At 47.2% G+C, this 27,855-nt stretch overlaps 1 protein-coding gene, 1 long non-coding RNA gene and 1 other non-coding gene across 3 annotated transcripts; 1 reads left to right on the top strand and 2 right to left on the bottom strand.

Annotated features, from left to right (window-relative positions):
* Positions 1–927: 927 nt before the first annotated feature.
* Positions 928–9,827, bottom strand: FOXN4 (forkhead box N4). The gene is made up of 8 exons (XM_084820177.1): positions 9,670–9,827; positions 8,694–8,809; positions 8,481–8,603; positions 7,341–7,468; positions 6,459–6,555; positions 4,482–4,689; positions 3,102–3,467; positions 928–2,780 (listed from the first exon to the last, which is right to left on the bottom strand). Exons 1-8 carry the CDS (start codon positions 9,728–9,730, stop codon positions 2,530–2,532), a joined length of 1,350 nt encoding a protein of 449 aa, XP_084676303.1. The 5' UTR covers positions 9,731–9,827; the 3' UTR covers positions 928–2,529.
* LOC146335906 (uncharacterized) lies at positions 1,796–26,275 on the top strand. The gene is made up of 5 exons (XR_014785782.1): positions 1,796–2,225; positions 4,284–4,331; positions 13,883–13,990; positions 15,882–16,037; positions 25,424–26,275. It is a non-coding gene; the product is annotated as an uncharacterized LOC146335906 (long non-coding RNA).
* Positions 6,210–6,315, bottom strand: LOC146335908 (U6 spliceosomal RNA). The gene has a single exon (XR_014785834.1). It is a non-coding gene; the product is annotated as a U6 spliceosomal RNA (small nuclear RNA).
* Positions 26,276–27,855: the final 1,580 nt, after the last annotated feature.

The raw sequence follows: 27,855 nt of genomic DNA, 5'->3' as shown, positions 1-27,855 counted from the left end.
AATCAACTATCATCATGTAAAGTTTACATGATGGGTTGTCTTTTTCAGGCCAGGAGGAAGGATGAAAAGTTCCAGTAATTATTCGTTGCCTTTCAACTTCAGCTTACATTGTGTAAACAATAGCAAATTTGTTATTTCTGTCAAAAAAAATCCAGTCCTAATGACATCCAGCAAGGTAGTTGAATCGCCCTGGAAATCTGTTTAGACTGGGACTGTTATCCTGAAATATCTGCCCTGACATACCATCTCTGAATGAGGACTGGATAAACAACCTGCCCACAAAGGAAATTTCCCCATCAATATATTCTTAGTCATAATGTAGAGCAAAAGTTTTCTTCCAAATTCAAGTAGGTACCATTCTGTGAAAACCAAAGAAAATATAAACATTCTATCCAATCACAGTGCTTAGTAACACATTATTTTAAAAAGAATATTACATCAAAGTTATATTGGCACCAAATAGCCTAAACACTACACTGTAAGTTTTAAAATCTTAAGTTCATTTTGCAGTTTCTCCTGTTCGGTGGTCATTTTAATCTTTATTTGATTTTATTGTAAACAAGGGCTGCAATCCTGTGCTTGCTTACTTGGAAGTAAACCCCTTCGAACACTTTGTGACATACAGTATATCAAAGTAAACATGCAATAGGACTGAGTTGCAAAAAAGATACTTTTGTGTCAATTGTAGAAAAGGCCCATCGGTTGAACATGTAAAACAATATTTGGTCTCTCACAGAAAATGCTATCTCTAAGTATCCAAAGTGCTTCTTTTAAAGATCAGGTTTAAAATAAAGGTCCCAAGCGTACTATTGATTCACAATATTTTGCTGTGGTTTGGAATAATTAAATAAAGTTTTTAAAAAGTTAATGTAATGTTTTAACAAAAGTCAGTGCTGAATATACAATTCCTTTTTTTCTTCATAAAAATAAATTATAAATAAAATTTACAAACAGTAATACTGCCTAGCACAAAAATTAAGAAACACCCTACACACACCTAGAATATCAATCCTAAATTCTTTCGCTTTTGTTTAAAAAGTCTAAAACAAGCCAGTTAATCCTAATATTCTATTCAGCATAATGAATAGTTCATTATCCATCCTGGATCACAGGCTTCCTTCCTCCCTTGATATGAAAACATCCCTTTTAATTGCTCTTGTGGTGTTGATGCCTCTGCAGCTGATTGGCAGAGCTGGTCTAAAGGCCTGGAGCGTTCAGTTGTGCAGGGAGCCACAATTTGCTATCCAGCTTCTGTGAGGGAAGTGAACATCAGTTTGGCTGGGACGAAAACCTCCCATAAGGGATGGCTGAGGCCTGGGAAGATGACCCGAGAGGTAGGGAACTTAAGGGAGGAGGAGTTCTGTGGCAAAGAGGATAAACAAAGGATGCAGAGTAGGCAATGGGCTGAGAAAGAGGAACTTGAAAGAAAGGTAGGTGGAGAATATGGCTTGAAGAAAGGGCAGAGGAGATAAGCAACTGAGACATGAAGGGTTTCTGGAGATATTTCACAATGCTTAAGAGTAGGAGGGAAGTGAGAGAGGGGCTGATGAAGGGACAGGTTCACCAAAGGAAGTGGAAAAGAGCAGGCAGTGGCCTGAAAATCAAAGCAATGAGTGGAGACATGGAACTGGGGAAAGGCGGAGTGAGGCAGAACTACCCACAGGGCCTAGAATCATGGAGGGAGCCAAGAGGACACAGCTTTCCTAGGCCTGAAGTCCAGATTCTTGATGAAAGAATTTTTCCAGTTGTGGCTTTGACTGTCACTGATGACACAACAACCCTACCAAGCAGCAGTGGATGGAGGGCTGAATTTCGCATCTTGATTTCAGCCAGCCAGTTCTTTGATTGCCGCCTTCTAGTCCTTTCTGATTTTGCTATCTTGAAGACTGCCCTGCCTATAAAATTAATAAATTAAAGGAAACGATTAAAAATGGGTCAGCTGCCCTGATCGACTGGCACGTGCGGGGGCTCCAGCGCGCTCACAACGTGCAACGTGTGCAGAGGCTGCCCAGGTCCCGTCTAGGAGTTCAAGATGACCCACGTGCACAGCTGGAACAGCAACCGCATCACACAAGACACGCCAGCCCTGGATTTGCCAGTACAAAGTCAGTGGTTGCAAGCACGAGGCGGGGGCGCAAAGGTGAAAGCGAAACTTGGACCTCTGGCCTAGGTTCTGATGAAGCAGCAAACTGCACCTTCTTCTACAAAGTCGGTAGCAAAATCAGGTATGTGCCCAAGGTTGTTCTTTCACATTAGGTTTTCCCGTTGTTTTTAAAACCACGCCTTGGAAGTTTTCTCACAAAATATTCTACTAGTTTTTAGATGGCTACTCAGGTCCTTTAATTTAGTGTCCTCAAGACTATGCAATGGCATCTCACCAAAATCTCTTGCTTGAAGTGGTTGAAGAAGGAGCAGGAAGGTGACATGTTCACACCTCCTGTCCGCCCCGTTTTGAAGATTTTTGCATGATCAAAGTCGCACCTCGAAAAAACTGGCACTCACAAGGCCAAAAACAGGGTTAAGTGCCTTTCAGAGCAGGGCGATGGGCTTGTTCCCTTGGGCACTTAGGTGCTGTGTGGACGATACGGTGTCCAGCGTGGTATAGGTCGTGTAGAGGCCTGTCACTTGTACGTCTGGAAAGGGGTGGCTGCTGCCACTAGAGACTGGGGTGAGGCCAGATGGGGCGAGGTCGCAATCGGAGAGTGGAATAGGGGAGTTGCTGAAGGCTCCCAAAGTCTCCAGGCTGAAGCTCTCATCCTTCATCTCTTCCCATATGTTACCTTTGTAATAAGAATGGTGATAACAGCAACATTCTGAGCAGATGACTATTCCCGCTAGCAGTTTCATGTTAAAAAAAAAAGTTTTGAATCAGCCTGTTTATCCCTAATCCTGTGTTCAGTAGAGCTTAATATAAATCAAGGGTGCGCACCCTGCAGCCCCAGAAAGCCTTTACCCCATGGGTGCCCTGTCGCTGCCACTGCCACCAAGTTCCGCCCCACTCCACCGCCCAGAGGTCCTCATACAGGTTGCTCTGCCCCGCCCTGCACAGCTGAGCTGTTTTTGTGTAATGTGGCTGCTACCGCCCTTCCGCCAGCCCTTACCTTGCAGTGCAAAGTCCATGATGCTGGGGTCGAGAGCATCGACCTCTGTGCTCATATCCAACGTCATCACGCTGAGGAAATCCGGGCCCCGGCTCATCGAATGCTGAGGGAAGGGGCTGTGGTTAGCCGTGCGCAGGGCGTGCAGCGGAGGGGTCTGTGCAGGAGCCGGCGAGTCTGGGGTCAGGCATGCCTGCGTCTGGATCTGGTGATGGAGCGGGATGGACTGCAGGGAGAGCGTCATGACGGGCTGCGGCATGCGGCCTTGGGCAGCCGCCATGTGGCTCAGCGTGGACGCGTCGGCCTCCCCCTGTTTGCTCGGCCTCCTGCAGTTCTCGGGTCGGTCTGTGATAAGTTTGTCCAGCTCCTCTGCAAGAGGGAACAGGCATCTATGTATGCCTGGCTTTCCAAGGCTGAGTTAAGCCCCACGCAGTTCCAAGAAAATATACAAATGTCTATCCAGCCACAGCACTAAGAATAATGCTATATATATATGGTATTGAGGTTTTTCAGAGTGGAGAGTGGTTTAAAAAAGGGATCACTGCTTGTGAAGTGCAGACTCATTCCAGGTTCTCGTCTAGTCAAAGAGGTTTTGCAAGCTTTTAGAGGGTTTAATAAAACTGCAAACCCAGGTTCACTATTGGAACAAGAGAAATGTATGGGAAATGAAAGTGATTTGAGAGAGGATTTAATTCTCTTTTAAATATCTGTCTCCAGATTTAAATATAAAGCGTGGTTACACAAAAAGCTGTTACTTAAGACATAAAAATAATTACATATTTTATTAAGTTGTCCTTGGGGGTTTTTGAAAGCCATGCACGAGAGCCAGGGTGGTATAGTGGTTAGAGCAGGGAATTCCATATTGGAGAATCTCTGGGGACACATTCCAGTGGTGGACGAGGTCAAAGGCAAAAGGGAGCAGTGCCAAAATGACAGCATATTTTAGCTTAAAGCTCTTACTGCCTGTATCTAAGCCTTAGGAGAAGGATTTCAACCTTTTCGGGCTTTTTTATATGAGGCTGTTAATCCGCTGCATTTACTTTCGGTTTTGTCACAGAATTGAGGTCCGAGCACTACATGAAAAGGGATTCCTTTCCTGCTTTTCAGCTACATAACCACTAGGTGGCACTGTGCTATAGTGGAACACCACAAAAACACATGGAAACGGTTTTCTTTTGCTTTCAGAAATAATACTGCGTTTTCCCTGCTTTAAAAAAAGAAGACACAGCATGTGTAAGTATAGAGCGTACGTGCCTCCATGCCTATCCCGTTTCTGCTTCTATGGAATAGGGTGCTGCAGGGTCCAAACTTTGTAGTATCTCCTTGCTGGAGAAATGTAACAGGGGGCACCTTAGGAATCTGTACCAGTGGCTCCTGGCTTACCTGGATTTGCCATGCTCCTGTGAATGGCAGCCAGATCTTTCCGTTTCCACTTCTGCATTTCTTCCTCCATCTTGTCTATTTTGGTGGGGTTGAGTGCCCACAGGCAGCCTTTACGGGAGGTGCCACTCATCTTATTCTCCACCTTCTCAAAGCATTTATTTAGGGACAGGTTGTGGCGGACAGAATTCTTCCAGCCATCAGGCGCCGTCTATAAAATGCAGGGAGAACACTTTTTAGAGTAAATGTTTGTTTTAAAGGCTTCGATTTGAACCATCAGCCTTGTTCAGTGTGTGTGTGTGTGCGTGTGTGTGCGCGCGCGCGCGTGTGCACATGCATGCCCGCGCTAGGGCAAAATATCAACATACATTTCAATGATGTAACTATATTTCTACAAAACAAAAACTGGCCCTACGTGGTGGCCCCAAATAAAAAATCTGCACTTAGGTATAAATGAGATATAAGGGTTAAGCATAAATTTCTTTGGCTCACACAATCTAGGAAAATCAGATGCCACCTTATACCAGGTCACAGTATTTGTCTAGATTAGCATTTCTCAAACTGGCAACTGTGGACAAGTTAAGGTACAAGTTAAGGAGGAGGAATGACAAGAGATGAGTAAGAATACTTTGAGGGGCATGAGGCGAGAGGAGAAAAAAAATATAAAAGTCTTCTGTTCTTAGAGCTTCTGGATCAGCAAATTCTGCCATGATACCTCCAGAGCTGATGTGTGTACTTCACTTGAGGAAAACTGAACTACGGAACTCCCTGCTAAAGTATATGGAAATAGCTGTGGCAGAGAATTTAGCCATTTTCAAAGTGGGAGTAGATATCAATATAAAACTATAACAGCAATTGCCAGCTGATTATGTCAAACTCCGCCTCCATCTGTCACTGGTTTTGACTTGCTCTGCTCCTGCAGTACTGGTCTCAGTCATTTTCACCTCTCTCAAGAGGGCCCCGGGGGTAGAAAGTTTGAGAAAACCCTGGTCTAGGGTTTGGGTGCTTCCAGGCAGATGCCTCCTAGTGCTAACAATGGAAAGGCTTTGTGCAGCTATTCCATCTTTTCTTCCTCAACAACAACAAATTCTGGTGAGAAAAAAAGACAGGAGAAGCAGTGGGAAAGTACAGGAGCGCTATAAGTTGAAGACGCTGTCATCTGGGCCCCCCATAAAATTCCATGAATGAGGCAGTGCAACTGCACAATAAAAGCCTTGTCTGGAAGTACCCAGGTGGGAGGCAGCCCACCGGAGTCTCAGGCAGGGAGAGAGCAATCTTTCCCATAACCTGCTGCCAGGAATATCCGTCGCTGAGAAATCTGTTTCTTTTTTTGGCTCGATGGTGTTCTGTGGTATGTTTGCATTTGCAGGCCAGTTTGCATTTGCAGGCCGAGTTGCAGGGTTTTCCCCGAACTCCAGGAACTTTTTACGTATTTTTTTGTGTTGAGCCACAATTTTCACATAGAGATTTGTGCAAACTGCAGCTGAAATTTGCGCAAAATTCAGCCGTAATTTGTGCAAACGGAAAAACATGAAAAATCCACAAACTGACTCACTGCAGACCAAGTTGGGCTCCGCAGTGGAAAACAGACTGAAGTCCAGGGGGCCGAACCAAGGAAAGCTCATAGAGCTCCACACCCCAAACGGATTCCTCCGACATCCCTCCCTGCTACTATCAGATCCTTTAAATTGGAGACACTGCAGATTGGACGTACGGCCTTCTGCATGCCTCACAAATATGAATTGGCTCACAAATCTTCATGTCATCCTTGCACAGGCATCATGCTAATCTTATCTGATAGTTCCCATTTTAGTATACGCATTGCCAAAGCAAGTACAGTTTGGTTTATTGGTAAAAATGGGGATGTGTACTATGACTGGAGCAGCAGAGGGCTTAGTGTGGCGTAAAGGGCAGGTAAAAGAGTCCCCCACCTGTGCCTCCTTTCTGATATAAGTGAGACTTTTGCCAAGCCCACCTCACCTTGAAATAGGGGAAGTGCTCCTTCATGAAGCTGTAGATCTCGCTAACTGGCAGGCTGCCTGTTTTGCTGTTCTTCAGTGCCATGGCAATCAAGCAGCTGTAAGAAGTAAGAAGTGGAGGTCACATTCTTTTCCTTCCAGTTGCTGGCACAAAATGCCCACTCCTTTTAGGGTTCTTCAGAGCAGTCTCTACCCATATAAGTAACGTATGACACAGTACCCCCCCGCCCGCCCCCGTGCCAAGAGACTCCCCTCCCCCACTTACAATCATTAGCTCCTGTTATTGTCTAAATTTTTAAGAGTATTTTGCATTTCTCCAGTGCTTTCACAATCCTTATTTCATTCATGATGCCATTTTACAGATGAAGAAATGAGGCTGACAAGAAAGTGACTCACTTCAGTTGTAAATTGTGGGATATAACCTTTCCTAACCTTTGTTTCAAACGATGTTAGGAGCACACATGTCTATAAGGTCAAAAGATTTCATCCTTCTTTTTAACACGCAAACATCGGTCCCCATATGAACAGAACCACAAATCTCTGTTGGCCTTGGCCAGAATGTTACTTTTTGTGTACAAGCGAGCAAAAGAGCAAAAAAAAAGGCTGCATTCTGGCATGCATAATCTGAGTAGTGAAAGCAACCTTCTCTCCCAGATCAAATCATGAGGAAATCAAAGCCACCTCCCACCTTCTCAGACCAGGGCTGTAAGCAGCACTGATTAGCTAGTATTTGAGGCAGTCCATTTCTGCCAACTCTTCTGTTTTCGGTTCAGCTTTTCTAAGAAGAACATTTAAAAATTGACAAAGTGCTAAATATTTGATCAGATAGCCATTAACCACGCTGGGTCCTGTTTAAAAAAAAGAAGCCACAAGCCCCGCTCACCTGTAGGAGTAGATTGGCTTAGGATAATGTCTGGCATGCAGTTCCTGGGCAGCATGAGGAGCCAGGCGGGGCTGAGAATACGGGGGCTGCGTCCCATAAGATGTACTGTATATTGCCGCTGGAGAGCACTGCATACCGAACCGAGGGAGGGAGGGAGGGAGGGAGAAGGAGACGGGGGGAGAGCATCAACTCTCCCCCCCCTCAAAGAGAGAGCGAGAAGAGCTTTTTTCTTCAAAACAAGTGGAGGGTGGGGAAGGACGTATGACAGCAATACACAAATGCAACTTGTAACATTACATGTACAAAAGAAAACAGACACCTGAGATGGGATGTCATATCTGACCATTTTTTTCAGCTAACACCAAAGTGTTGCTTCTACTAGAGAATGCAGTGTGTGTGTGTGTGTGTGTGTGTGTGTTGGGGAAAATGTTCTGCTGGGACATGGTTCAGCATAAACTGGAGGAATAAGTACTGACTGGCCTATGTCTGTGACATCACCACTATACCTTCCCCTGCCATATTCCCAGAGAGGTTTTGGAACTAGCAAGTGCCTCTACATCAAAGTCTGCCTACTTTCAAGCCACTCAAGGAAAGGGAGGGATAAAGGCAGGGACTGAACCTGTGGCCCTCCTGATATGGATGGATTCCAACTCTTATCAACCCCAGTTAGCACGGGCCCATGGTCAGGAATAATGGGAGGTGTAAACCAACATCTGGAGGGCCACAGGTTTCTCATCCTGGATTATAGGCTGACCACCTTCTTGGTATGGGGGAGCAACTCGGTGACCCAGCACTTGTCTCGCTGGGGTGTGCTTTTGCAACGCCAGCTCGAAGCAGGTAGGGCAACTGCTGGAAGACTGTCTCTTAAAATGCTTCATCTCTCCCTCTGCCCCTGAAGTTTCAGGCACAGGGGTAAGTTCTGGATTTGAAGCCGAGTTTCACATATCCAAACTAAATGGACTCTCCACTGGTTCTGCTAAAATGTTCTAATATACATTCAAATACATATACAAACTCAGAACAGATCGACTTTGGCCCTCCTGACCTCAGCTTTGACAAACCATGGCAGAAAACTGCTTTCTGGCCCTGTAAGGTGCTGCTATTACCTTGATGGACAATCTGTCAAGCAGAAAGAGGTACCTGTTGTGCGTTGCGCGAGATGGCGAACACCTCCTGCGCGTGGCGGGGTGGCGGAGGGAAGAGAGGGGCTTGCCGTGGCTGCAGACTAGGAGACAGTGGCCCCCTGGCCACATACTGGCTTATCTGGTGACAAAAGAAGAGAAACAGAAGCATCAGTTGCAATGTCAGAGGCTTTCTTTTGGGCAATGAATGGGAAAGGAAGCACATTCTTACGTTTGTCCCATGTGCCGAAATGGTGTTCAGCCCCAGAATACTTTGAGGCAGGCTGGCTTGTATGTGGATCATGGGGCCAGGAGCTCCGGGAGCATGCATACTTCCTGGCATGGAGCCTGTTTGCCAAAAACACACACACATGATCGAGTTATAAAGTTGTATTGTTGTTTGGCCTGTACGTGGACTGTGCATGCGTAAGAACTCCCCCACTAGTATTTACCAAGCCAAAGCAAATACAGCTCTTCTGTGGTTTTTGGTTATTGTCTTCTTTAATAACCCCTTGGTCAGGAGGCCTCTACGTATAGCAACACAGAGCTGGAGCAAACAGACTGAACTACATTTAGTAGTGCACAAATATTATATAAACTACTAGCGCACATACCTGGCTTCGTGTGGGTTGGAAGAGCCCTTTGTTTGATGCAACAAAGCCTTCAAGCAAAGTTACAAAGCTGTCAGAGCTGGACACGTTGTACCAGCTCCTCTGAGTGAAGCCACAGCCACTGGCACCCCTAGGCACTGCCCCTGCCACAGTGCATTACTACAGCCTGCTGAGGGACGGTCCGCCCTTGAGGGGGGCTGCCCCACAGCAGGTGGGCTGGGGCCGCAGTCTAACTCTGTCCCTCCGCCTACTAATCTCCCTGGCTTCAAGCTGTATTGACTACAAAGCTATGCGTCGGTTAGGGAAGTCTGCCATCTACTGACTGAAGATGATGCTGCGGGCTTCCAACACAGAGACAGATTTAAATTAATTAACATTAACAACCAAATAATCCTCGGGTGCCCACCTCTACGGTCCCCTTAGTACACATGCCACGTTTCAAGTGTCTGGGTTTCATGATCACAGAAATATTATGCGGACAGACAGACACACATCCTTTTTAGCATTATAGAAAAAAGAAAGACAGAAGTTGATGAAAGAGGAGAGGTGCTGCCGAAAACAGAAAACAGTTGGTTATGATCCCGGTGAATAACCTACCAGGCTGCTGCAGAACACCATTCTGGGAGTTGATGCCAAAATCCATTCTTTCACTGGCCATCTGTTGCAACCGAGGGACATCAACGGATGTCAGCCATGACAGGGACTGTAAGTCACCAGGGAGGTCATCCTCACTCAACTGTGAGGGGTCGGAAGCCAGGAGTCTGCAGAGGAAATAATGACTTTTTAGCAGAGAACTTAAAAGATGTGATCGTCTGTGCTAGTCACATGGGACACAGGCTGCTGCTGTGTGTCAGCAGTCGCAACATCAATTGTTGCTGAATGTGTGTCCTAATTCATAAAACGCTCATAGTTATTTCACTCCCAAGTAAATTAATAAAAATACATATCACCTTTGAGTAGCGAGGGGAAAACCTTCCCCATGATGCAGAAAAAGCATAGTACTGCAGCAGCATTCACTTTTTGCAGACTGTGCTTCTAAAATTTCCCAGGTACCTAAAAAAGAACCCCCACACCTGCGATGTGCTTTCTGATACATATGTACAGCATTAGCGCAAGGTACTAAGCCAAGACTTAAAATAAAGTTGGTGTTTGGTGATGCTCTCTTTGCATTTTACACAGGTTTAATAATGTGGCTTTGTATCAGCTGGGCTGCCAAGACTGGCCTGTTGCACAGTGGTTTGTCTTCAACCTTCTCACTTTGTTATCAAACTCCCTTAAACTATTTTCCTCTGCCCCATTTAAAGCAAAATGTAATCTGTTCTTTGTTGTTGTTTTTAAGGCTTTGAAAGCTGCAAGGGCAATGGCCATTCTGCAAGAAACCAAGCTGGCATCCTGGCTAGAAATTTGCCCCATTGCAACCTTTCTCCTAGTCCACTGCTTTCTTCCCCCCCACCACCTTAATTTAATGTATTTATAGTGCAATAATTGACATTGCCATGGTTACAACTCTTCAGTTATTTTGTGGGGCCAGTCGAGTTCCGTGCCTGGAAAAGAACATCAGGTGACCACTCTTCCTGCTCAGCCATTGGCCAGGCTGTAAGTAAACACGAGCATCAAATGGTTCAAAAACTGAGGACAGCCCATGCCGTTTGAAACAGTTGGCCCTGCGCATTGTAAGCCGATAAGCCATTGTGTCGCCCGCGACTGTTGGCTGGTGGCACGTGGCTGCCCTTTGTTTTTGGGATCCTTGCTTAATTGTTTTCTCCTCCCGCCCCTCTTCCCCTTTTTACAAACTTCCCATTAATCTGGCTGAATGATGGTAGACACTCAACCCGTGCCATCTGGCGCTCCTCATCTACTGCAGCCCTGGCAGGAAACTCAGCCCTCCACAACAAACGAAATGGGGTCATGTGGGCGGGGAGGGTCAAAACCCCACAGCACACGCCTCCTGTCAGGAACTGACTCGACCACATGCCTCCCATCCTTAATTCAGCACCTTCAAGATGGGAGCACAGTTGAAGCCTGATTTGCACCCCATGTCCTTTCTCCATTTATTTTGTCTCGACCACAAGCTCTTTTATGTTAGCTCTGGCTAGACAGGTCCTGCCTGGTCTTTTTTTTGCTAAAACAGCACCTTTTCTCCTATCCGCCTATGGGGCCCTTTTAGTGCTGGAAGCCTGAAATATGAGATGCTCACAAATGATAAGAAAAAACTGTATGTCCCACTTCAAAGTACAAAATGCCTTGGCATCATTACATCAAAAGGCAGTAATACTTTGCACAGGACAACAGACACATATGAAGAGAAGGCTTAGACACAGAGATAGCGGGACATGGGATCGTCAACTTGGAAAACACACACTTGTGGTTTGTTTGGGGGGTGTTTTGGTTTGGGGGCTGTTTGGGGTGTTTGTTCTTTGTCTTTTTCAGCCTGAAAGAATAGACTCCCAGTTTGAATTAGTGTCATACTGTTAAATAAAAAGACATCTCAGCTCACTTTGCTAACCAACACCTCCCAAGTTGATTGCCTGGAACAGAGATGTCAGTTTCTCCAAAAACTCCCTGAAAACAACGTATGTTTTGGACTAGTATTCCCTGTAACAGCCTTCCCCAACCTGGCTCACTCCAGATGTGCTGGACTACAATTCCTAGCATAGCTGGTTGGGGGAATCTAGGAGTTGTAGACCAGGTTGGGGAAGACTGCTTTGTAAAATTTCCCTGAGGAATTCTGGGAATTGTGTGTGTATGTTTTCCAAAAGGCAAATAATAAAAATGCTGTTGCATTTTTCAGTATCTGATCAAGGGGCTGGCGCAACTCCCCTATGAGGGTAGGTTACAGCAGCTGGGATTGTTTAGCTTGGAAAAAAAGTGAGTATGGGGAGACATGATAGAGGTGTACAAAATGATGCCCGGTGTGCAGAAAATGGAGAGGGAGACATGTTTCTCCCTCTCTCATAATACTAGAACCCAATGGGGTCATCTTATGAAGCTAATTGGTGGGAGATTCAGGACAGAGAAAAGGAAGGGCTTCTTCATACAGTGTAGAGTTAAACGATGGAGGGCGCTGCCACAAGACGTAGTGATGGCCACCAATATGGATGGCTTTTAGACGCATTCCTGGAGGAGGAGAAGGCTACCAATGGCTACTAGTCCTGATGGCTCTATGCTACCTCCAGTATCAGAGGGAGACTGTCTCTGTACATCAGTTGCTGGGAACATGGACGGGAGGGTGCTGCTGCACCCGTGTCCTGCTTGTGGGTTGCTGGCCGACAGCTGGATGGCGCCTGTGTGAACAGAATGCTGGACTCGATGGGTCTGATCCAGCATCAAGGCTCTTCTGATGTTCTTAGGTGGCTCTGATTTCCACCCCCAGTGATTTGTGTTGTTTACTTCCCGTTTCTGCCTGTCTCACACGGGATTACAGCAGATCAGTTTCTCATTTGGCCCTCACAAAGACAACCCTATTAGCAGGTTTAGAATAGGCAGAGGCCTGAAGCCACCTAATGAACTTTCGTTACGAATGCGGGTCTTCCACATCCAAGCTGGATGTTCAATCACCGGTCAAAGCACCAGCGCTAGCTAGCACATTTTGCTACTGCTGTGTGATGCGTAGTTTTGGCTGCTTTAGCTGTTTACAGCTGGGGAACCTCAGGCCTGGGAGCCAAATCCAGCCTTCCAGGTGTTCCAGTCAGGAGCTCTGGAGTTCCCCAGAGGGTCACATCTTTTCCCCTGCCCCCAACCCTTTTCTCCCACCCCCTTTCTGGCTTTGGTGCAGTTTCCCCCCATTCTAAAAGGGTGAAATGCCTCTCCCAAGGCTTAGTTAGGGCAGTAAGAGCTTTAAGCGACACTATGCTGGAATTCTGAGCCCCGCCCCTTTCACCCTCATCCCCACCCACCACTGGAATGTGACCCCCGAGAGCTTCTCCAAAACTGAATCTGGCCATCCAGCTGAAAGCGGCTCCATGCTCCTGGCTTGCAGGCAAAGAGCTTTCAACCAACAAAGATTCCAGAAGGCAAAAGCGGCCGTCACTGGATGCTCCAACTCCTCTCCCCACCCAGCCTTTGAGCTGCCCCCCTTGCTCTCCCCGTCAGAAGGCTCCAGCCTGCTCCATCACTGCAGGCTTTTAAGAAGGCCTTGAAAACATAGTATTTTACCTTGGCCTTCTCCCATATGATTGCTGTTCTTGCTGCTGTTGCTGGTTTTATCATTGTTTTTTATTACTGTTTCTATTGTTGTTTTTTATTACTGTTTTTATTGTGTGTATTGCTTGGGGAAAACAATCTTATGGCCCCTAGACAGCATCTGGGGGACATAGGATATTTTGGATTCCTGGATCCGAGGCAGGAGACAATGCTCTGACCACAGAACCAGGAGTCCAAGCTCCCCGTCCTTTGCCCCACCCCCTTGCAGCTGGGGCAGAGAGAACCGTACTGGCGGCCACTACAAGTTCACAAGTGTGAGCTTGTAGAAGGGTGGAAGAGACAGGGGACATGGGGATACGAGCCATCCCCAGCCACCTTCCTTCCTCCTTGCCGAAGCCTCTGCTAGCTAAAATGCAAAGTGGGAGGCGCAACGTTTCTCCTGCTCTGCACTGGATACCCACAAGCCTCCGAGTTCAGAGGCTTACAAGTATCCAGGGTGGATCTCATAGGACTGCACCCTTAATATCTTAATGGTTCTATGTGTCTTCTTGCTATAAGCTGCCTTGGTCGGGCTTCTGCCCTGAAAGGCAGCCAAGAAATATAACAACAACAACAACAATAGGGTAAGCCGCTACTAAAAACAATTGATCTTCTCTCTCGCCTACAGATGCTCCAAGCCAGGAAACAGAGTACTAAGCAGACTCCTTATGCAAAATGCTGTTATCCATCCCAGCCCACAGGAGAGACGTGGCTATTCATCAAAACAAGCATGCAGGTTGCTTTATGGCAAAGTCTGGTAGTATTACCATCCCCAAATTTCTCTTGCTTTACATCCTACACTCCAGCCAGAACAGAGGTATGGGCAGGGGTTAGGTGAGAAGTTTCTGTGACTGCATCCCTGGATGCTTTTAATTGTTTTCTCTTGCTCTCAGAAAATGAGCTGATGTTTACCCAAGCCATCAAATAGGCAGCCTGTATAGAAATGCGTTTGCTAAAAAAAGAGAAAACAGTCAACCTTTTTCTAGCCTTTTAAAATCCATCCTGAAAAAAGGTTTCGAATACAATCGTGAGGGAAAGGGGGAGGCCCTCACAATTCACAATCAGGCAGCTGTTCAAGAGAGAGAAACCTCATATTCTCCTCTTAAGACAAGAGTGGGGAACCTTCAACCCACGAGCTAATCCAGCCTGCCCAAGTTCCCAATCCAGCCGGCGGGGAGTTGAGCAACTTCTGCAGGCCCCTCCCCAAGCCTTGCCCCCTGGCATGGAGGCTACCGGGGGTATGGAGAAGAGGTGAAGGGGAATCCGCCCCGTTGCCTTCACTCACAGTTCCCTACATGGGGAACGAGAAGCGGAAGCGAAGCCAGCAGAGCAGGCACCCGACTTGGAAGGTGCTTGCAGAAGCAAGTCCTGCAAGCAGCAGCCACGTCCCTTCCCCTAGGACTTGAGAGAGTGATCTCCTTGGCACAGTGCCAGTGCACAGCTGAACCAAACCAACAGCCACCACTAGATGGACGTCCACATGCTGGGGAGGCCCACACCTCGGGCCCACACCTTCTTGCTTAGCCTGCAGAAGGTCCCATATTCAATTTCTTCACCTCCAGGTGAGGGATCTCAACAAGTAGCAGGACTGGGAAAGTCCCCTGTCTGAGCTCTTGGAGAGCCGTGACCAGCCACAGTAGGAGCACTGGCTCCTCGGACCAACAGTCTAACTCCGTATGAGGCTGCCTCATGTTTCTATTTCCCCACACAGATCTTCCCTACTTGGTGGGCAAAAAATCCCTCGATACACTGTAAGGGGCTGTGTCAAGAAACACAGGGGGGCGGTGTGTGTGTATTTCTGTGCACTTCTCCTTTAGAATGCCTGGGTCTCTGAGCTTCTGCCCTAGGACTGTGTACCAATCCCTGCATTATTCTTATGTCCTCCATCTAAATTTCAGAGGTGGGTGTTTCATGCCTGCATCAGGTCAGCAGCCGAAGCTTTACACACAAACAGAAAATCCCACCGGGTTGGATGCTAACTGTCCTTTTCTATGTCAGATTTCATGTTTGTTTCCTATGGTCACGTAAGCTGGAGCAGATCCCCTCGTACTGTGCAGCTGAAACAGAAACTGCAGGCGGCTTTATTCCTTCCTCCCAGAGTGTTTCCACTCAATACAAATTTAAGGCTTGTTCCACCGAAATTGAAATTACTTTAAAAATATGAAGGATAAGTTCACAGATACGTAGAAAAACTGTTTCCCAAACTTGATAGTTCAGGTGCAGTTTTTTCCTGAATTAAAACTGGACTCCCTCTCCCTCTGTCTGTTAAGGATGACCTGCCTCCTGCTTTATATACTTACGCAGTCACTCATGCAGAGATGCAGCTAGTCATGTCTAAGAGGTCATTTTGCTGCACTGGGAGTACTGAAGGGTCTGGTCACACCTGAGACAGAGGTGCAGCACAATTACCTGTCCCGGTGAAGCAAGCCTGAGCAGTGGCTCATGCTGAGTTGCAGCTGAATAACCTCCTTGGCAGATGAGTACCATGACCTTACGCAGGAGCCTTCTTTATGGATGTATTTTATCTCGCAGCACACTAGCGTGGCCTTGTGCACCATTTGTGGATTACAATACTTCATTCTATTACAAAGCCTGTTTGAAAATCACTCCATTTTCTCACCTTACAGCCCACCCCTTAAGGAGATTAACTGAAGTGGACTCTTGCTAAAGCATCGTGGGACGTACACTCAGCCTCTTAATCCCTGGTCCGCCCATACTTCTAACCTGCCAGACATTGGCCAAGCAAGACCTCAAGCATGGAGGGAGGCTCCAAATCCTTTAAGGTATGTCTGTAGGGAAACTCCCATGAGATCCATTTGGCACCTTAGCACCCAAACAGAAGTGTGGAAAGCAAGACCACCACACACAGCACAACACAACACAACACCCCTGAATCTGCATACTGTGGGGGGTGGGGAGAAATGCATGCAAACATGTGCTCACTTAGAAAAATGTGCCACTGAAATCAATGGGACTTCTAAGTCGATGGACTAGTCTCTCTAGATGGGATACGCATTCCCAGCCACATAAAAATCATGAAAGATCTCCTCTGCTGGATCGGGGCAGATGCATGTCATATGGACATAGCCGTTTCTTTAAAAGTTAAAACATTGCAGCATTCTGAATCTGACAAACCAAGCAACAGAATGCTTTTTCTGTGTAAAGGTTTGATGGTCAGAGAATTTGATTCCCTTCTAGATCTGTCTTTCAGATCTGCTCCCTTCTCTCTCCCTCTCTCTCTCTCTCTCTCTTCTTTTTCAGGTTTTTTTTTTTTTAATACTAACTTGGAAATCAGGTCTCTTCCAAATACCACTGCCCAATAGAAACCTACTGAGGGAGACAGAGGAGTATTCTCAGCACAATTCCAGCCTCCCACTTGCTAATTGGGGGACATTTCCCATTTTGTGGAGCCTTCGTGCCCCCCCATGGAGAACTCAGGACCACAGCTTCCAGTCTTGGACTGTGGTGACAGCAAGAGAGTAAACAGACCTGATAGAATTTGACAGGTCTATTCTCTTCTTAAAATCAGTCAGTCTGAAAGATTTTCTTTTACATAATCCAAAGTGTTTTCTCATGAAGTAGAACAAATGCTACCATGAACTTCGGGGGTACCGTCTAGATTTTTATACAATTTTACCGCTTTTAAATGAGGTCATGCAATTCAGTGTAGAAAACATATTTGCAATGATAAATTACAGCATTATTTTTTTAAAGAAAAGAATAAAACAGAAGCAGGTTCTGTCTGTAGAAAAATAATGTTTATGTAATAACAGATGTGATTTTCAAGTCTGCCTGAAATTCTGCATTGACTAAAATATAATCTTCAACATGCCTACTTAGAATTAAGTTCCATCTAAATCAGTGGAAGGGTTGTATCTATGACCTAAAATGGTATTCATTTCCCTTCTGCTATGAATTACAAATTATCCTACCCACTCCAAAACCATATATATTTTCAAGTGCTCTATATTCTTCCAAAATCTACAATATTTAGACGTGTTCAGATTACCTACAGCCTTCATTTAGCAATGGAATCCCTTCTTTACAAATATTAGGATATGTCACTGCAGCCCACCAGGACTAAAGAACAAAATAAGGTTTCACAAACCTTTTCTCATAGCAGCCTCAGAGAGTATAACAAGTCACTTGTGGAGCAGCGAGAGGGTGGAGGGCAATGTTTGCAGTGTGAATAGAAAGAGTCTCTAAAAAGAATACCTGCCCAGGGAAGTGTAGAAATAGCCTCCAGTTGAGGAGGAGGGGAGCTCAATGGTCGCCCACTCTTCACAAACAAAAGTTTTCTTTGTTTTTTAAAGTGCTGGTGAGTCAATCACCCTATGAAAATTAATTGCCTGGAACTTCGTATCATATGATAAGATGTAACTTGGCTTAACTCAAAGCTTAGCAAGGGAATTATTATTTTGCAGTTACCAACAGATTTTTTGGGATGCTGTATAAAGGAGTATGACTTAGCTTCTACATATATTACTTAAAACCATGCATTGTGGTTACTGTGCCGCCTATTGCAAATAGTATGGTGCATTAACTTTTTTTTTTTTTTTAAGGCAACTCAGAGAGCAATCCTATGATCCGGGGGGGCGTGTCCTCAGGGACCTTAGGATACCGCTGACCTCTCTCTCTGCCTGCAAAGAGGAAGGTCTGGCCCTGAAAGCTACCTCATTGCAGCAGTGAAAACCTCCCCTACCATTGGTGATCCAGCACTGGAGGGAAAGGAACATGTTGGGGCTGGACTGAGGAGGGCCCTATGGATCCAACACCCTCCCGTTTCCCTGACAGCCCCCTCCCCCAAAGCAGTACAGAAACTACTCCAGCCCTGGAGCTGGCCTAGTTGACTCCCCTGGAAGCTACACCATGGCTGCTCCCCTCCACCCACCTTTGGACTGCTCTGCTAGGGTCTGCCCATGTGAGTAGTCATGACAGTTTTGAAACTAGGAACACTATGGAGAAAGGAAGCATTTTCTACCCCTTTCCTAATACTTGAATTTGGGGTCATCCAATGAAGCTGTTTGGCGGCAGCCTCAGGAGAGACAAAAGGCAGCATTTTTTCACACCACGTCAGCAGAGTGATGAGAGCCAGCCCCCAAACTCCAGAGAAGCTCCCCAGCCGCCTCATATAAATACTAAAACGCACAGGGGCAGCATAGCACCCTGAGGAACCCCATAGGCCAGGGGTCAGGAATGCGTGGCTCTCCAGATACCGCTGGACTGCAACTGCAGCCAGCCCTCGTCAGCACAGGCCATGGTGAGGGCTGCAAACAACATCTGGGGGCCAAATGTTCCCCACCCCTGCCATTGACCAGAGGGGACCACTGCAAACTGGTGCCCCCAAGTCTCCCAGAAAGACACCACTGTCAGTGGTATGGAATGCCATTGATAAGTTGTAACAGAACCCACTGGGATGCATTCTCCCAGTCTAGTTCCTGGTATAGGTCTGAAGGCACATTGGAAAAGATCCATGTAACCAGTTTCATCCAAGAAAACCAAGATAGCTAAGCTGAACTTCCATGTTCAGAAGTAGTATACCTCTGGGTACCAGATGCTGAGGACAAATGACAGGAGTTGGACATCACCTTCATGCCCTGCATGTGAGTACCTAAGGGCCCAATCCTATGCAAGTTTAGACAGAAAAAAGTCCCACAACTCCCAGCATTCCCCAGACAGGACTTTTTTCTGTCTAAACTTGCATAGGATTGCGCCTGACGCAGTAGCCTCCAGATGACGTTTGACTACAACTCCCACAATCATTCCTCACCATTGGCTATGCTGACTGGGGCTGATAGGAACTGCAGTCTGACAACATTGGGCGGGCCAGATATGCCCCAGCTGTGTTGTACACAAAGAATGTGCATGTGTTTTGGCTTCCATTGACATCAGGGGTGCATAACCACAGGCACGTGGGCCAAATCCAGCCCACCCGGGATCTCAATCCCACCCTCCAGGATTTCCCAGATGGTCACATTGCCTTCCCCTGGCCTTACCAACTTCCCTGACCACCTATCCTTTGGTGGTTTCCCAGCTTTTATTTTGTTTTATTTATTACTCAAATTTATATACCACTTTCCACAGAGGTATCAAAGCAGTGAACTCAAAATGCAACGGCATTAAAAAAAAGCAATAAAACAGCACAATGCAAAATTAACCCTAGCTCAATTGGAGTCCACCAGGAAAAGAGCCTTCGGTGTGGTGGCCCCCTTCCTGTGGAACTCCCTGCCTCTGGAGGTCAGGCAGGCACCAACATTACATTGCTTCCAGTGCCTCCTGAAGACACTGTTATCTCGTTACTTCCTTAAACGACCAGCCGCAGTTTATTAAATTTGGTCTTATCAGAACTTGTTTCTTTTAGAAGTGCTTTAATTGTTTTAACATGGTGTTTTATTCTTTTATATTTGCTGTTCACCGCTCTGAAATCTTTTGATGTGGAGGGGCATATAAACATTGTAAATAAATAATAATAATCAGCAGTAAAACTGCACACTCTACTGTTTTGCAGGTTGAAATGCCTAAAAGGTTGAAATGCCTCTCCTAAGGTTGAGCTTCTGGCGGCAAGAGCTTTAAGCTAAAATATGCTGGTATTCTGACCCCCACCCCATTTTGCTTTGAGGCCCGCCCACAACTGGAAGGCAGTGTTGGAGACTGAATTTAGCCCTTGGCTGAGAAAGGTTAAACATCTCTGATTTACATGAATATGCAAGGCATTTGGTGGAGGGGAAGAATTCCCAAAGCTACAGGCCTATTGGTAGGAATCCTGTGTCAAGAGCTCTGTGTGCCAATCTCAAGAGGCCCACAAACATTATGGTGTGCAAGAACACAGCCCTTATGAAAGCCACTGTCTTAGTTAGATTTGAAGCAGGGAGACCTGCGTTTGAATTCCAATCAGCCATGAAGCCCACTGGGTCACATCTCTCACCTAACCTACTTCACAGGGATGCTGTTAAGCTACAATGCCATGCCAAGTTCCTTGGCAGAAGCACCAAAAGGCAAATGTAACAGATAAATAATTATTAATGGCTTGTCTGTGACAGTAATTAAATAAAGTAAGGGAAGTAATTATTAGGAACAACTAGGAGTTTATACTCAAACTAGCAGGTGCCTGAATGTTAGTGAACAAATCCTAACATGCAAGAAATCTCCACCAAACAGGAATGAAAAAGCAACTAAGTGCAATGTAAGCAAAATGTCATATTTATCAACAGCCTTGATTTTCATATAAGAGGTCAGATCACTTTCAGAGTAATGTTTCATAGGATGTCTGGGTGTGCAACACAGATTTCCCAAGAGAGAAAAATGCTCACCTGTACTCTTGTGGAGAATTTCTAATGAGGCCAGACATTATGGAGGTAATATCACTCTCTATCATTTCCTACATGAAAAGGAGGAAAAACAGATACAGATATGAAGTAGCTATCCAGCATTTCAGCAAATAATTACTACCCTTCAGATTGTTTAAGACGTTTAAATGTCACCAACCTTATACATTTTTTGATAGAGGAATGATTAGACTACAAAATATCTTAAAATATTTTGTTTCATAAGCAAAAGCTAAAATGAAATTTAAAAGAATACCACCACTAAGTAAATGTGTTTGGGATCATCCAAGTTGCAATTTTATGCACACAGGCATAAAACCAAATTCAACAGGACTTACTTCTGAGTCAATATCCATAGGGCCACGCTGTGTTAAAAATTTCCAAGTGTTTCAGCTGTGAAGGTACACATCGGTGCCAGGTTTTAAAATATTGTGCAGCCTGATCCTCTGCATGTTTACTCAGAAGTAAACCTCCTCCCAGGGCAGTGTGCATAGGACTGCAATCCTCCCCTTGTTTAAAATATATGCCCCAAACTGAAAGTGTATTTAGTTGGAAGCAAGCCCCTTTGGATTCTCCATGTGAACTTATTTGGAATGGGAATGTAAAGAACCAAAGTTATGCTGCTTATAAAGAAATAGCTAGTTTGTTTCTTGCCAGCATACAATTGTTGTTATGATTTTTCAGCTAAAGAACTGCTTTAAAATCAACAAAGCCGCAGCCTGAAGAGTTAGATCAGTATAATAAACTGTGATAGGAACGGACAGACTTTTAGCAACAGAAACGGGTGGGAGGGGGAGCTCGCTCGGGCAAGTTATATCAAAGTACCACCTCGATTTAAAAGCACCTCCTATTATGAGCCAGGGGAGGGGAGGGGAGACGAGACCAAGCTGATCAGCCGGATCCAACCTTTCACAATCCTCCCCAGGCCACGGCCACCACTGCAATCCGAAACACTCTTGCTCAAGAGTCAGCCTCCTGACTTCTGAGCAAGCATGCTCAGGACTGCTCTTGCGCCCCGTCCTTTTGCAGAGACGCGCAGATCGGATCTCCATCTGCAGGCTTTGGTGGGTGGGTGTTTTTGCGGAGGCAAACGTCCCTGGTCGAGGAACAACACCCACAACTCCGGCAAACGAAACAAAATCTGGCCACGCAAACCCTGGCGGGATGGAACTTGGTACCTGGGTGGGAGGTGGAGGAAGGTCGCTGCGGCGGCTACTGCAAAAGGGGAGCGAGAGCTCGGCTGTTCTCCCTGGCAAGGTGGCTGCAATCTTTCTCTCGCTCAGCAAGCCGTTTTTAAATTTCCCTCTCAGGAGCTGTCCAGCCTGGAGCATGCGCGCGGGGGCGGGGGCGGGGGAGGGGGCTTGCCTGGGGAGGGTCAGTTGCAGGGCAGGGTCAAGGCGAGGCGGCGCAGCTGCAAATGCATCTGCACACGCCCCCCCCCCCCGCCCGCCTTCAGATTTGGTATTTGGGGGCAGAAGATGGGGGGCGGATGTTGGTCTCTCTCTTTCTCTCCGAAAACTTCCACCTCTTGCTTCGAATCAGGAGCTCCTTTTGGCTGGCCAGAAACGCCTCCTGGAGAGCAGGCAGACTCGGGCCGTCTCTGCTCCAGGGTCGCACCCCGGCAGCTTGTTTTGCCCCCACCCCGCAAAAAATACTTTTAAAAAAAAAGAAATGCAAATCTCGGAGCGTGTGCAAAAAAAAATGTCTCGTGATTGCGGCGCAAAATTTAAACAAGCATCACCTCTTTGGCGACGTCGAATCGCGACCAACAGCCTCAGGCACGATCCAGATAGCGGCCAAAACGTGCATGGGCAGCCCAGCGAGAGAGAGAGAGGTCCCTGCCCTCAAGGAGCGTGCAGTCTTCCCATTGCCCCGCGCGCAAAAGCGGCTTCTTCCCGCCGTCGGAACGCTCGGGATCGCTCGCTCGCTCGCTCGCAAATGCACCGTGCAAGGAAACGATTCTGGACTTCGCGGCATTTGCACGAGGGAGCAGAGTGCGGGGGGGGGCGCCGCTCTGGCCCGGCGCCCGCACGCGGGAGGAGGCTGCGCGCGCGCAAGGAAAGCCGGCGGGCGCGGAAGCGGGGGGCCGGCGGGCGCGCCGGGGGAAGGGTTCGCGCGGGGGGGGCTTGCACTAACTCTCTCGCGCGCGCTCCGCGGGGCAGGAGGGCCGCCCGGGCTCTTCCTCGGCGCTCCCGACCCGCAGCGAGCCGCGCTCTCCCCGGCCACGGGCCGCGCCGGCGGGGGGGGGGCTCGCCGGCGCCCCTGGCCACAGAGCGCCGCGCCCCGGGCGGCGGCGGCGGCGGAGCAGCGCGCCCCGGCGGGCAGAGCGGCGCCCCGGCAAGCGGCGCGGGGCCGGCCCGACCCCGTGCGCCCCTCGGCGCGGAGCGGCGCGGCCGGGACGCCGAGCGCAGGGCCAGCGGCGGGCCCCCGCCCGAGGCGCGGGCGCTTGCCGAGGGCCGTCGGGGCGCGCGGCTCCGTCTCGCCGCGCCGCGGAATGGCGAGGAGGCGCGGGCCGGCCGGGGCCGCCCCGCCCCGCCGCGCCGCCCTTGGCCCGCCGCAGGGCCCGCGCCTCGCCCGGGCGGCGGGAAAGCGCCGCGCGAAGGGCCGCCCGGGGGGCCCTCGCTCCGCCCGCGGCCCGCCCGGCGCCCCCGGGCTTCTCCGCGGGATGCCGGGGCGGGGCGGCGGCCCCCGGCGCCCCCACACCCCGCGGGCGGGCCCCGAGCGCCCCCTCTTCGCACACGTGGGGGCAGTCCCCGGGCGCCCCCCTCCTCACGCCCTTGGGGCCAAAGCCCCGGCACGCCCTCCTCTCCCCGCCCTCGGGGGGCCCAAGCGCCCCTCTCCCCACGCTGGGGCCAGGCGCCAGCTCGAGCGCCCGCACTCGGGGGAAGCAGGCTCCAAACGCCCCTTCCCCCGCACGCCCGCCCGCGCACACGCGGGGGGGGACCCGAATATTCCTCCCACACACGGGGGTGGGAGGGGTATTTGGGGTTTGGCTGCCCCTTTCGCCATAGGCGTTGTGTGGAGATGCTTTCCCCACTTTTTTTGGTACGCCCTCATCTATACTCTCCTCATGAGGTGACTAAATGCTGGATAAAATAAAGGCTGTATTATTATCCTCATAATCCTGGAAGAATTTGCCACCAGGCACACGAGCCCTTGTCGGTGAATTTTATCCAGCCTAAGCCCCCCCGCCGCCGCCATTGGCTTTGCCCCCTGAAGGGTGTCTCCAGAGTCGCTCGGTAACTGCGTTTTCTTTTTTAAGCCCTTAATTGATCCCCCCGGGGGGTGCAAAAAGGCTGGAAAGGGCACCTCACCTCAAGCCTCCAGAGCAAAGTAAATGACACCTTGCACTGTGCGTGGGAAAATTGGGGCTAGTCGTGGTCATTGCTCAGAATTTCCCGTTCTGATTTTATCCAGCCTGAGCTGCCATTTGCTGTGCCCCTGAGGTGCCCGTATTATGTGTGGAAACGCGCTTTCATGGTCTTTTTTAGTCTTTCATTGATTCCTCTCTTGGGCGTCTCTCCTCAGACGTGGACACCACACATGGGGGCAAAACAAACAGGGCCTTATATTGCACATTGTAAATGATGGGCTAATTCAAATAGTAGCCCCAAATCTCTGAGGTGCCTATTTTAACCAGCCCTATCCCCATTAGTTTTGCCCCTAAGGTGATACATGTCTACAGTCGGGACACCTTTTCCTGCTCTTTTTAAGCCTTTCATTGATTTCCCTCTCGAGGGGGTGAAAAAGAGGGGGAAAGGTGCCCGTACGCTTACTCGCACACCATGAGAGCAAAGCAAGCAAGGCTTGAGCTGGATAAAATAAGTTCCCTGCAGATTTGAGGCTATCGTTTGATTGCTACGTGCCAAAAACTTACCAGTCTCTTAGCCAGGCTAGATTGTTTGCTTTTGTCTCTGAGGGGTTTGTGTGTGCTGAGTTCATGAGATTTTCTCCCAAGTAAGTGTGTTAGGTTTGAACCTTTGAATGTTTTACTACAATAGGAGGTGGTGAGTTGAGACAGAGACCTTCCCAAAGTGAAGGAAAATCTTTTCCAGTGAGCTTTGAACAGCTGAGCCAGCCCAGCTCCATCTACAACACCAGGGCTAGGCAGACTTCAGCCTTGCGTGGTCTCCTTTTTTCTTTTGCTAGACTTGCAGGGCTGCTTCCAAATGGAGGCTAGAGCTACCCATGAGAAGGCCTTGTGCAGCAATCCCATCTTTTTCTCCTCAATAGATTTATGCATTAACTAAATAGACGGAAGAAGCGGTGGGAAAACACAGGAGGGCTACGAGTAGAATACAATGATGTCTGGACCCCCGTCACACTCCGTGAATAAGGCAGGGTGATAAGTGATGGTGTGATAAAAGTACCCGTCCAGAAACACCATCGGTATACTATACATTTAAAAAGCAAGAGTGCAGACTCGGAACTCTGAAGAGTTACTGCATAACCTGTGTGCAGCAATTCTGAGCCTATGCTCTTGCTTAAGTATTTAAGTGCTCAGCTGGATCAGACCAAGGTCCTCCATAGTCCTCCATAGTTTGCAAGAATCCCAGCGACCAGCAGGTGCCAGGAATTGGCCAGTAGTCCACCAGAAGAGCACCATTTACCTTCTGCCTTACACCACATTGTCCCAGTCCCAAATGGACATACAAACTATGTTGTGTGTATGTAATTAAGGCACACAATTGTGCGTGTTTGCAAATCAGGAACTGATGTAAGCTCCTCCTTTCACTTTCCTCTTACACATAAATGAAAGTAGATGAAGTACATCAACATACCCAATTGATGAATGTTTCTTTACTTCTATTATGGAATAATTTATCATGCATCTCTGTTACCAGGTACACTCCACCTGGCTAGTAGACTCCAAGGTGGAAACTTCAACAGAGCAGAGGATGGTTCTGCAGGATCCACGGAGAGGATTGGACCATACATCACACCAAAATGGCCTATAGAAGCTAAAAATGGCAATACAAGACACAGCACAAGTATTCTTAAAATAATACTAAATAACAACATAAACAAGCAACTTATTTCCTCCAAATGCTCAATGCCGTTTTCATGAACCGTACCATTTTTATTTTCCCCATTTGTGTTGCCAAATCCTATTTATATCTTGTAGATTGATATCTAAACTGAAATACACACAAACTAGAATTAAATGCACTCCATTTTACAAGACCAGCCCTCCCCTCCACATGCATGAAAAATGCTTGTAATTTGTGTCTTCTTATACTTTTATCAGTGTAACACATTGTAGTTAAAATCATTAAGTGTGAAATTGCCAATTAATCCCACAGGGATAAGGCTTTTAGCAGAAGTCTAGTCACTTGGGAGCATACAGATGGTGAATCTGAGTTTTACAATAGGCACAACACTGATTATATGCAGGGATATAACGGACAAAAAGGCCTTTCTCAAAACCAAGATAAGGAGAAATAAAGTATAGGTCCTAGTGCCTGACTTGTTCAACATAATGCAGTCTTTAACATTTCAAAATTTTAAAAATGTTTACATGTTCTTTAAATGGAGTCCACCAACAAACTAAAACTCATCCCATGTACTCCTCTGTGCAGCGGGTGAACTTTCCAAAGTAGACATTTTTGCTTTTCCATCCATTGCATGCATGCATCTATCTGTTCATTTAAAAAGATACTTACTTTTCAGCAAAAAGTTCTCAAGAAGCAGAGTACAATAAAATAATAAAAACAGTATAAGCATTGGGCTTAAAAAAATATCAAATCATAAAATATAAGCAAGAGTCTTTTAAAATAAATAATTACGTTTGCCTAAGCACAAAGGTTTTAACTGCTTGCTAGCACAGACCAAGCTGCCAGGCAGTAGATCTCCAGTGACAGGGAGTTCCATAAGTACAAGGCTGTTTTCAAGATCTGTTAATGGCTGGAGACAAATACATGGTAGGAGGCAGCTTAAACTACACTGCCTTTTCTTAGAATACCAGATCGTTCCATGCCTTATTGCAAAACGTTTTTAAAACTCCCCCACCCCTACTCGATGTCAGAAATGGCTTGTATGTGGGCCAAGGAGAATTGCTGTCCCAGAGAAACCCAATTCCAAAAGCCACCACAGATGCACAGAGCTTGTTATGCATTTCTGTAGGTAGCAGCCCTTTATTGGACCTGCTGCAGCGAGCCCAGTTTTTTGTACAGAATACACAAGTGATGTCTCATCAGTCATCTTTAAGGGGACTGATGCTGAAATTAAAAGTTCTCACTATTCAGGCAGACTGCCCCCCCCCCCCAAGGTTGCTGTAAAAGCAATGAAAGAAACTTAGATGCTTTCTCTTCCCTTGCTTATAATATTTAATGAACGAATGTGCTGTACTGTGTTAGGCTTCAGGCAGAGGGCTCACAAGGAGCTGAAATGGTGCTACGCTCTGCCTGATCCACTGCCTCCTAAGCCTCTGGGAAAGCTGGTTTGTGCCTCTTCTTCTACTAACTTGAAAATAAGCCTAGTTACTTCTTATCAAAAATAAAATTTTATGTCTGTTTCCATTAGGTATGGCATAATCTTTAGTGCCTATGTTACAGCTCTGCCCGGGTGATACTGACAAGCGGCGCCCCTCTTGCTCTGTCCTCATTACACAACTGCGATACTGCTGTTCCTCAAACATGAGCTCTAAAGTGGTTTTAGGTCTTTAGCATGGCAGTTCACATTACAGATGGGCATGCAGACACATGCCTGGGTTGTTCATTCCCCTACCCCCCCCCCCATTTATATATTGCAGAATGGCAATTTTGTTTAAATAGCAAGCTTACACCGGGTGCCCAGTTGCTGTGGTGTCTACTTTCTGTTTGGAGTATTACTAGGACATAGGTTAGTTTAAAAAGTTAAGTCCTTTGCTCAGGTTTTGCACTGAGCGGTCTAGTCAATGTTTCATCCACGTCTCCTGTTTCCAGATTCTGTGTGGTCTGGGAGGGCCCATATGCACACTTCTCTTCGACAGGCATTAATCAAATTGGCACAATTGAGAGAGGGTTATTATTTTACTTAGGGGTACCTTAATCTGACAGATTCACCTGGTGCCTCGACGTATGTGTCCTAAAACATTGCCACTGCTCTTAGATTGTTTCTGCCCAGTTTTGACATGACTTGGAAATCCAATTAAACCATTTTTCACCTTCCTTGTCCAAAATTCATCATTTCAGTAATTAGTAGAAACAAGTGTTCTTGCACATGCGGCTTTTTCTACTCGGAGGCTATGCTTCATGATTTAAAACTAACATTTTCTAAAGCACGTCATGGTTTTGAG

The sequence above is a fragment of the Heloderma suspectum genome, chromosome 13, assembly GCF_057233095.1.
Source record: "Heloderma suspectum isolate Gila_16-S chromosome 13, 16-S_ref, whole genome shotgun sequence".
NCBI lineage: Eukaryota > Metazoa > Chordata > Lepidosauria > Squamata > Helodermatidae > Heloderma > Heloderma suspectum.
This window is presented reverse-complemented; position numbering and strand designations above follow the sequence as displayed.

Excerpts from the sequence above, each read along its gene's own strand:
- FOXN4 (XM_084820177.1), bottom strand. The coding sequence starts at position 9,730 with ATGGCCAGTGAAAGAATGGATTTTGGCATCAACTCCCAGAATGGTGTT. Across the intron at positions 8,604-8,693 it reads TTTCGGCACATGGGACAAAC|ATAAGCCAGTATGTGGCCAG; the intron begins GTAAGAATGTGC and ends TTTTGTCACCAG. Across the intron at positions 7,469-8,480 it reads TCTCGCGCAACGCACAACAG|TGCTCTCCAGCGGCAATATA; the intron begins GTACCTCTTTCT and ends TTCGGTATGCAG.